Here is an 11041-nt window from a genome sequence, read left to right on the forward strand (position 1 = left end):
ATCAAGAAGGAGGAGACGTCGCTGCACCGTACGTGTGTTGAACGCGGAGGTGCCGTCCGTTCGGCACACGGTCATCGGTGATTTGGATCACGGCGAGTACGACTCCGTCATCCACGTTCATTGGAACGCTTCCGCTCGTGATCTACAAGGGTATGTAGATGCACTCCTTTCCCCTCGTTGCTAGTACACTCCATAGATGCATCTTGGTGGGCGTAGGAAAATTTTAAAATTATGCTACGATTCCCAACACCTATATGGGCGTTTTTTGCAAAGTTACAACTCTCGTTCTTCTGAGACTTTATTCGACCGAGTTGTAAACTTAAACTCTATGGTGGCCTGATAATTTTGCTGTGATTTTCTGCATGCTTATTCCTCATTAATGTTAATGCACGCATGCTGAATTACATCAGTCACCATATTTCATCATGCATTTCAAATTCTTCATATCATATGTTAAATGCGTGCATGAATTACAAGATATAGGGGGAGATCTCCATGATTCTATTCTTCAAGTGTGCATTGCTTCAAAAGCAAATTCCTCACTATGCACATCTTCAGGGGGAGTTCTTCTATATCTTGCAATCAAATTCCTCAATATCAGTATTTACACTTCATACGTTTATCCCGGTTGAAAACTTAACCTATATTGTCATCAATCACCAAAAAGGGGGAGATTGTAAGTGCATCTAGTGCCCCTTAGTGATTTTGGTGTATTGAAGACTTATAGGTTAAGGGACTAATGTGTTTATGAGTGTACATAGGTCTATAAGTCTATGAGGAGTTTGATATTTATAGAAAAAGTCGACCCCTAAAAATGAAGTTCTTCGACTGAAGACTTTGGATTTCTAAAGAGTTTCTGAAGACTTTGAAGGTGAGGAAATTGGTGTGACCATGAAGACTTGGTATTCATACGAGGAACATGAAGCGTGAAGACTTTTGTTTTCGTAGTTTCATTTTCTGTTTCTTGAGTCATAGGAAACACCGTACTGTTAAAGGGGGTCGAGGAAATACTAAGGAAAAATTTCCATGTGATGCTCAACTCAAATCCTACACCTACCAATCCCTTCGAGTGAAGCCATTGGAAATCTCATACAGTTCAGTCAATTTCTTCAGTGACAGAGACGAAGTTCTTCTAGTCGCTGAGGAATTTGTTCTGACTGAGGAGTTAGGAATTTGCCAGCGCGGATTGCCTACACAGTGAGGATCATGATAGCCCTGAGGAAATTGAGCCTCAAATATCCGACCGTTGTTGTGCTATGCGCCAGCTGTCCCAAAATATCTACCCACCTGATGGTCATATCATTGAAGGGCATTTATGTCTTATCATGTCGAGCTGCTCCCTAGGCTATAAATAGCCGCCCCCACAACCACTAGCTGGTTGGCTACTCCGAGAGAAACTGACACTTGTCATTTGAGAGCATCCCATCCTCCGAGGACTTTGAGCGAAAATCATCAAGTGAGGAAACCCAAACCCAAACACCTACAAAGCCAATGTGATTGAGCATCACTGAAGAGATTGATCCTGCATGGATCCGATGCTTGTTACCTTTGAAGACTTTGCTTCTTCCAGACGGTTAGGCGTCATGGTCTAGAGCATCCAAGAGGAAATTGTGGATCGCCGAGTGACCGAGTTTGTGAAGGTTTGGAAGTCACCTGAAGACTTACCACGAGTGATTGGGCGAGGTCTGTGTGACCTTAGCTCAAGGAGAATACAGTGAGGACTGTGTGTCCTCATGTTTAAATACCTAGCCGCTCCAACCAGACGTACAACTGAGATAGCAGTTGGAACTGGTCTACCAAATCATTGACTTCACCAAGCTTACTGGTTCTACTGCCTCAACTATTTCATTTCCTCGTAACTGTGTTGTGTGCTTGTTCATATCTGTTTGAAGACTTTGACTGAAGACTTTCTCAATTTCCTCAGTTCAATTTCTTCAGTCTGTTTGTCTTCATCCTGTGTTATCCTGTGTTTACGCTTTCTGTACTCTATGCTTGTCTTCATTTCTTCATGATGACCATGCTTGTGTTCTGTTATGTTTACATCTGAGTACTTATTCCGCTGCAAGTAGTTCTTCACTTAGGAATTTCCTCACCCGCAAATTCCTCAGTGAAGAATTCATAAAAAATTGCCTATTCACCCCCCCCTCTAGTCGATATAATGCACTTTCATGTGTGCACACCAAAAAACAGGAAAAGAAACAAGAAAAATAAGATAACTATTGGGTTGCCTCCCAACGAGCGCTATTATTTTACGCCCCTAGCTAGGCATAATGCATAGTTTCAACTGTTGTCATCTTTCGTTTTTCCATTTAAAGATGTGTCTTTATCAAGAGGATTTTCAAAAACAACATCGAACACATCATCAACCAAAATTTTATGACCATCTTCAAGCCCTTCTTGGTTCCCTTTTACAATCCAAGAGTACCATTTATTAATACCATCGAAAACTTGTTGGATTATGTTTAAAGGAGGAACTTGATTTTTGGTATTCTCATCAAAAGTGTGGTTATCACGAAATAAATAACTCAACAAGTAATCTTCATTATGTAAAATCTCATCTATCACCGGTTTTTGATGACTCATACCATAAAAATCAAAGATCTCTCGAGCTTCTCGCACTATATAATCAAATTCTTTCACGAGGATAAGGGTAGCTATCTTTTTAGCCTTATGATTATTTATAACCGGCAACTCACAAAACAATCTTTGCAAAGTGGGATGAGTGCAAATAAATCTTCTCTCAAGTTTAAGAACAAGTGCGGAAATAGCTTCGACATAATTTTTGGTTCCTTTAAGAATAGGAATATCATCACAAACCAAAGTTCCCGTACAATTAAACAATTCCTGAATAATGTTTTTTTCTATGATGTTCCCACTTCCCGTCACAAAAGTTTTAGCATCCAAATTTAAGGGAATTTCAACCATAGGGATTTTACCATCCTCGCTTTTTTCGATAACGAATCCAGACATGATAACAACTTCAAGCAAGCAAACAAGAAAAAAGACCAAAAAATGGAAAATATTTTTGTGTTTTTTCGAAACGTTTTAGAAGTGGGGGAGATGAAAATGAGAGGCAAATGGAAAATAAAATAAATACAAGGAGATGAAAGTTTATGGGATGGTACTTGATAGATGTTGATGATGTCTCCCAGGCAACGGTGCCAGAAATTCTTCATGCTACTTGTGAGCTGCGTTGGGATTTCCTCGAAGAGGAGAGGATGATGTAGTACATTAGAGATAAGTATTTCCCTCAGTTAAGAACCAAGGTTATCAATCCAGTAGGAGAACCACACAACACCTAGTTAGTAGTACCTACACACAAAATAACAAATACTTGCACCCAACGCAAACAAGGGGTTGTCAATCCCTTGGTGGTTAATTGTAAGGATCAAATCTCGTAGTGATAGATAGATAAACAAAAACACAAAATAAAATAAAGTAAATAAAACCGCAACAAGGTATTTTTGGATTTTAATATATGATAAAGATAGGCCCGTGGGCCATAGTTTTGACTAGAGGCTTCTCTCTTGAACATAGCATACGGTGGGTAAACAAATTACTGTTGGGCAATTGATAGAAAAACAAATAATCATGACGATATCCAAGGCAATGATCATGTATATAGGCATCACGTCCAAGACAAGTAAACCGACTCCTGCCTGCACCTACTACTATTACTCCACACATCGACCGCTATCCAACATCCATCTAGAATATTAAGTTCATAAAGACCGAAGTAACGTCTTAAGCAAGATGACACGATGTAGACAAAGTAAATCCAATCAATATGAATAAACCCCATCGTTTTATCCTTAATGGCAACGATACAAATACGTGTCATGTCCCCTTTTGTCACCGGGATTGAGCACCACAAGATCGAACCCATCACAAAGCAGCTCTCCCATTGCAAGATAAACCAATCTAGTTGGCCAAGCCAAACAGATAGATCAGAGAGAAATACAGAGCTATAATAAACATGCATAAAAGATTTCCGAGAAGACTTAAATAATATTCATAGATAATCTCATCATAAACCCATAATTCATCGGATCCCAACAAACTCACCGCAAAAAACGATTACATCGAATAGATCTCCACGAACATCAAGCAAAACATTGTATTGAAAATCAAAGAGAGAGAAGAAGCCATCTAGCTACTAGCCATGGGCCTGTAGGTCTGTGGTAAACTACTCACACGTCATCGGAGGGGCAGCAAGGTTGATGTAGAAGCCCTCCTGATCGATTCCCCCTCCTGTAGAGTGTCGGAAAAGGCCTCCGGATGGGATCTCACGTGAACAGGAACTTGCGGCGGCGGAAAAAGTATTTTGGATGGCTCTCTGTTGGTTTCCCGATTTTAGAGAATTTATAGAGTCAGAATTAGGCTAAACGGAAGAACGAGAGGCCCACGAGGCACCAGGGCGCGCCGACCCCCCTGGGCGCGCCCTGGTGGCTCGTGGCCCACTCCTTCGCCTTCTGGTCTCCTCCCGAAGCATATAGTGTCTCTTATGTCCAGAAAAAAATCGTCAAAAAGTTTCGTGGCATTTGGACTTCGTTTGTTACTGATTTCCTGGAAAACAAAAAATAGGCAAAAAAACAACAACTAACACTTGGCACTAAGTTAATAGGTTAGTCCCAAAAAATGATCTATATAATTGCATATAATTGCATAATAAACATACAAGATTGATACTATTATAGCATGCAACAATAAAAAATTATAGATGCACTGGAGACGTATCAATGGGTAAATAAAGGGGTAATGGACGATAGGTTTTAATTGTTATCAACCTCGGAACTTTATTGTGCTCTTCATAATGTGCTCTCTTCATAATGCAGACCGACACGGGCAACAAGGGCAAGCAGGTGGTGCCGCCCCATGGAGAAGGCAAGGAGGTTGTGCCGACCACGCCTGAGGAGGTGGCCACGGATGAGGACGTTGTGCAAGAGGAGCTCCTAGCGACAAGCGCCGTAACTATGACCACTACCAAGAGGATGGAGGTCCAACCCACTTCTATAAGGTGATCCTTGCCCCTTAGCTTGAGTGCATCCCAATGCCTCTGGACTTCACCAAACACTTCACGGCGGTGCCGCAAGAGTTCAAGCTGAGGACCAACACGGCTGCTCATGGAGGTTGACTGTCCGCCTGATGGACGGCAGGGTGATCCTCGATCACGGTTGGGCCCCCTTCGCCACCGTCCATCAGATCAGGATCGGCTACATGGTGATGTTCAACCTGCTCACTCTCGACACGCTCAAGGTCATCATCTTCGACGACGAAGGCATTGAAGTGGTGACCAAGTGCGGCAAGCATGACGACGCCTTCGCCCTCAACGTCTAGGACTGCCCTTCCTATGCTCCAGCTGGTTTAATTCTTATCGTACTACTTTGCGTTTGAACTGATATGTTTAAGTGTGGCATTTTATTTAAACTGTGATTAGCTATGGTTTACAACTATCTTCTGTTGTGTGTGTACGGTTTTTTCTTTACGCCACTGTGTGTTGGTAACCTCACCACCTCGCCGAAGAGGTTACCAGACAACAACTGTTTCATGGAACCAAACACCGTGTAGTTGGGTGAGTCGAGCCAATGCAGGAAATCAAACGCTATGCCAAAATTGATCCCTTAATGCGAGAGGCCTAGATGCAGGCAACCAAGCAATGTGCATATGTCAATTTTTTGCTTGTTTTCCTCACCCGGGCTCCGTTGAGTCAGGCTTGAGCTAGCCAGGCCCGGCTCACAAGGCTACCAAACACGCACCAAGTATGTCCCAGTTCTGTTACTATGTCGAGCAAAAACCAACCAATTGCTCATAGAAAAAATGAAACAGAAAAAAGGAAACAAAAAAATGAAACTTTGAAAACACGAAAAATAAAAACGCGCACACGCGTCAAATGGGCCGGCCAACTTTGACTATAATTGATGTTTTGGTAAGATTTAATTTGATTTGGGTATGAGTAGTGGAAGCCAAGGAAAGTTTAAATTTAGTTGATATTTTCTTAAGATTTGATTTGAATGAGTTAATGCATGAAGTTGTTTTGGGAAAGGGCCGATTTGATTTAGTTAATGCACGCATCAAATGGGCCCGCCTAAATTGGTTGCGCTTGAGCGAAAAGTCATCTGTAAGACGCTCGCGGGCGCAACATAAGGTTTGCTGAGGGGTTGAAGGGAGTGAGGCAAGACTAACAACCCCTCTTTAGGAGTAGAGATAAATAAATCAGTGGGCTAAAAACCAGTTCAAATAAATTAGTGGGAGAGAAAAATCAATGGGGGTGTTTTAATCGGAATGGAGGTGACCCTACCAACTCACCTTGGCGTACAAGTCTGTCCCAATTCTATTACTATGCCGAGCAAAATCCAATCTATTGATCATAGAAAAATGAAACAAAAAAATGAAACATAGAAAACACTAAAAATAAAAACGCGCAGACGTGTCAAATTGACTATAATTGATGTTTTGGTAAGATTTAATTTGATTTGGATATGAGTAGTGGAAGGCAAGAAACGTTTGGATTTAGTTGATATTTTCTTAAGATTTGATTTGAATGAGTTAATGCATTAAGTTGTTTTGGGATAGGGCCGATTTGATTGAGTTAATGCACGCGTCAAATGGGCACGTCTAAATTGGTTGCGCTTGAGCGAAAGGTCGTCTGTAAGACGCTCGCGGGCGTAACACAGGGTTTGCCGAGGGGTTGGAGGGAGTGAGGCGAAACTAGCAACTCCCCCTTTAGGAATAGAGATTCAGATAAATGAGATCAAAGTATATCTCATCTAGATGAGTTCTAGGCACTTCCTTATATTAAAAAGAAGGATTGTTTAGCAAAAAGAATCTCTTTTGGAACTTAGGTTTTGGGAATGGGTTAGATTCCACGCTCATAATACCAATAAATTCCTGGGGGTTAAGTGTTTTGAGATGGTCCATAGTTGCTCTAGCTAGGCAGAATACATCTAGGTGTACCATAGCTTTGTGAATTACAAGTATAAAAAAACTACCACTCACTACGGACAACGAACATAGCACGTAAAATGTTACCACACGATACAAGATGTTCATAGCAGCGAAAAGCACCATACCTGCCCGGCCATTTGCTTGCGCGGCCAGTTGTTCGCCCCAAAGGCCGCAGCTAGGCTTCAAAAATGAATTAATGAAGCGATGTGAATGAAGAAGCAAAATGCCAAAAATCATTGCCCATGCAAGTTGCAACCACCGTCCATGTGTGTATTATCGATCCTTCCATCTGCGAAAACAAGAGGGTCGCTCACATCTCATATTCAAAATCTCTATGTACAAGGACATCATCGATCAGCTCTGTTCCGTCCCCCAGTGTACAAACATGACCGCGACAAAAAATTTCACTCTCCGGCAGGCCGCTCCGCTCTCGGTCCAGGGCTTCAGGCGCAGCCCCTCAGGATCTCGACGAGGCCCCTTCGCTGCTCGCCGGTGAGGTTCTTGGGGAACACCACGTCGAACTTGACCCGCAGGTCCCCGCGCGCGCCCTTCTTGCCGCCGACGACGGGCATGCCCTCCCCCCTCACCACCTTCTCGTACCCGGGGCGGATGACCTCGTCGCGGAACGACCAGCTGACCTTCTCGCCGCCGAGCAGGCGGAACGAGAATGACCAGCCGGTGAGCGCGTTCACCAGCGGCACCTCCGCCTTGAGCACCAGGTCGTCGCCCTGCCGCTTGAACGCCTTGTGCCTCCTGGCCGACACGGTGAAGACGGCGTCGCCGGGGAGGCAGCCGGGGCGCTCGTTGCCCAGGCCCTCGAACGTCACCTTGGTCCCCTTCTTCCACCCGGGCTTCACCCGGATGATCTGCGTCACCTCCTTCTTGGCGATCAGCCTGTCAGTCAGGGACCAAATCATGCAGCCGATGGTCACTGGTCAGTAGCGTAAAAAATGCGATCAGGTGGTACGAATAGAGTCACTGTCTCTCCGGTACCAGCTAGCTAGGCCAGCACCCTCACATGCAGGCACCATACATGAATTACACACCACCTAATGCCCTGCCCCCGAAGGACCACCCCACGCATTTCGACAGGTGATAGCCTCCAAAATAGAGGTATTCAACCAAACATGAGTTCTTAGTGGCACATTACAAGTATGCTAGTACTACCTCTTAAGTAATTAGTGATCTAAACGCTCTTATATTTCTTTACAGAGGGAGTACCTGCCTAAGAATCTTGTACTGAATTGTGGCATAATATTGTAGTTAGTTCTTAGTGGTTAGTGAGGATAATCATCTTGCTTGATCAAAAAAAAAAAAAGAGGATAATCATCTTGCAGACAACCATAGGGGGACTGAACATTTCATCTCTAGCATATGTATTTTAGTGATAAATGCAGTCTGTGGCCGGCTGGAGAAACTGGCCAATGGCCTGAAACTGTACCAGACTACCAGTGTCCTGTGTTTAAGTGTGTCCCTTGATGGGGGTTGAGCAGATCGCTATTTGAACACCTATTTCTTAGAAGGTACACCACATAATTGAAACTAAAGCTGATTTGGTGTCACAGTACTTAACAGCTCTGTTTGTCTAGCCTGAACTTTCAAGCAAGCATTGTCTAGACCGCATGTTAAACCGTACCAAGATTATTCTTGCTCATCATCAAGTAGGCACACGCACATTCATCTGAATCTATAGTCTGACACACTCGATCTTTCTTTTTTATGTTACGATGGATGTCTAACCACAAATATAAACTGAATTTGTAGATGAAAAGAGAGTCGTAAATTAATCTTAGCTATGCAGAGTTTTCGTGTGTTTATTGTGTTTGTATCCTATTTAATGCTTCATTTTGAGTGAATAAAACCTACTCCCTCCGTCATATAATATAAAAACGTTTTTGAAACTAGTCTAGCGTTAAAAACGTTTTTATATTATGAGACGGAGGAAGTATTTTTTATCGAAAATACTTGGATAGCATGCATACTGTGGTGTGATACTGTTACTGTTCCACGTCATATACAGTGGTAGTATAAGGGACTCTGAATAAACGGCAATGATGTTGTCTCAGGTGAGTGACAGATCTGGAGATATGGATGTTTTGTTTTGTGTACGGTTCCACGTCATCGTGGCGTGATGGCTTACCCGTTCTTGGTGACGACGTCGCGGGTGTACTTGACCTCCTTCTTGCACCCGGCGCAGAGCTCCTCCAGGGTGCACTCCACCTTGCGCTCCAGCGGCGGCGCCTTGCGCACCACGTAGCTGGAGAACTCGGCGAACGCGCGCCGCCCGCCGCCGCCGATGTCCGTGGAGCTGTACACCTTCTGGGACTCCCTCGCCGGGGGCGTGCGGGGCGGCGGGGCGCCGCTCATTCTCGCCGCCCTCTCGGGGGCCCGCGCCATTGCCGCCGCGCTGCCTTCAACGCGCTCCTCGGGCCTAGCGCAGCTCCTCCTGCCCTCGTCGGCGTTGCGCGCCCGGAGCACGGCCCTGTTCTCCTGCTGGTCCAGGAGAGCCTGCGGACAGCGAAGGCCGGCGGCCACACCCCACCCGCAATGCAAGCGTCAAAAACTCGAAACAGGAGACAGGAGACGCGCCGACTCGATCGACGATCACGCAACGCAACGCACCTCGTACGCCTGGGTGATGGCCTTGAACCGGTCCTCGGCCTCGGACTTGGAGGACGGCGGGTGCTTGTCGGGGTGCCACTGGCGCACCAGGCACCGGTATGCCGCCCTGATCTCCTGCGGGGGCGTGTCCCTGGTGATGTTGAGCAGCTGGTAGTACAGCTCCGGCGGGTTCCCCATTGCCGCCGCCCGCGAGGAGCGCTGCTGCAGGGGAGGAGGGCGACGTGCGAGGCCAGCCAAGGGACGCGCGGGCGTGGAGTGAGTGAGCGAGGGAATTCGGGAGGGGGTGCTGCGACCTGTTCAGTGCTCTGCTATAATGGGGAAACGGGGCGCGTGATGCGTGGCTTCTATGTAGGGATGGATATTTGGACCGGGGAGGGGGAGAGAGTGCGCGCGATGGCGACGGGGTTGGTTGTTGGCGCGGGAGTGGAGGTACATGTAGGCCAAGGGCCACGATCTGGGTCGCACACATGGACGAGAGGCTTGATGGGGAAATAGATCATCTACCTAGAGTTGTCAAAAATGCAGATCCAGCAGCTACGGCCTCGTGCAGCAAAGCAACAGGGTACGTACGTGCGTGCGTACTGTTCCGCAACTCCGCCGGCGAGTCCGGTCCGAGGTTGCGGAGCGAGGGCGAGCGTCGTAGACGAAGTAGTCGAAGTAGTCGAACACGCGAAAGTAAATGACACATAGAGATATGAAGGAGACCAGCTTTATTAATCAATGATCAGCCATTACAATGATGGCTCCTCGTTGCTTTATATAGGGGGTAAATGGTCAAGGGATAAGTACCCACTTAACGTAAAGTGTGGGAAACGGGAGGGGCTAGCCCGTGCGATACGCACGAGGCCGCCGCCACCCCTGGTGGCCCCGGTTTCCCAACACTCCCCCTTGGGTAATTATCCGTATATCCATGCCTCAAAACTCCGAAAAACCCAGTGGGAAAAAATATGGAGAAAGAGCACACAGTATACATTGTTGTATTGCACGAATTGCCTCATCAAAAACCTCGTGTGAGAAACATCAGGAAAACTCACTTAAGGGAAAAAGAGTACAATCCACTCAACCATCAAGTTGAGTACTCGATCATCAGGATTGAGATTTTAGCGACGAGCTTGTGAAGTTTCTCCCCCTGAACCTTGCATCTCTCTAAGTCTCATCATACCGATTCCACGCACACACCTCTCTAAGGTTGATGCCGGTAATGATTTAGTGAACATATCAGCAAGATTGTCACAGGACTTAGTATGCAAAACTCTCACCTCGTTCAACTGTTGCAGCTCATGTGCATAGAAGAACTTGGGACTAATATGCTTTGTGAGGTTACTCTTCACATAACCCATCTGGACTTGTGCAACACAAGCAGCATTATCTTCATAGATAATGGTAGGGGTTTGTACGGTGTTCAGCCCACATGTCTGCTGAATGTGGCCGATCATCCGCCGAAGTGATACACACTCTTTTGACGCTTCGAATA

At 45.5% G+C, this 11041-nt stretch overlaps 1 protein-coding gene across 1 annotated transcript; it reads right to left on the reverse strand.

Moving 5' to 3' along the window:
- Positions 1 to 7013: 7013 nt before the first annotated feature.
- Positions 7014 to 9950, reverse strand: LOC109752790 (uncharacterized). The gene is made up of 3 exons (XM_020311695.4): positions 9568 to 9950; positions 9086 to 9453; positions 7014 to 7839 (listed from the first exon to the last, which is right to left on the reverse strand). Exons 1-3 carry the CDS (start codon positions 9742 to 9744, stop codon positions 7389 to 7391), a joined length of 996 nt encoding a protein of 331 aa, XP_020167284.1. The 5' UTR covers positions 9745 to 9950; the 3' UTR covers positions 7014 to 7388.
- Between the last annotated feature and the right edge of the window lie 1091 nt (positions 9951 to 11041).

Source organism: Aegilops tauschii, chromosome 1, assembly GCF_002575655.3.
Source record: "Aegilops tauschii subsp. strangulata cultivar AL8/78 chromosome 1, Aet v6.0, whole genome shotgun sequence".
Lineage (NCBI taxonomy): Eukaryota > Viridiplantae > Streptophyta > Magnoliopsida > Poales > Poaceae > Aegilops > Aegilops tauschii.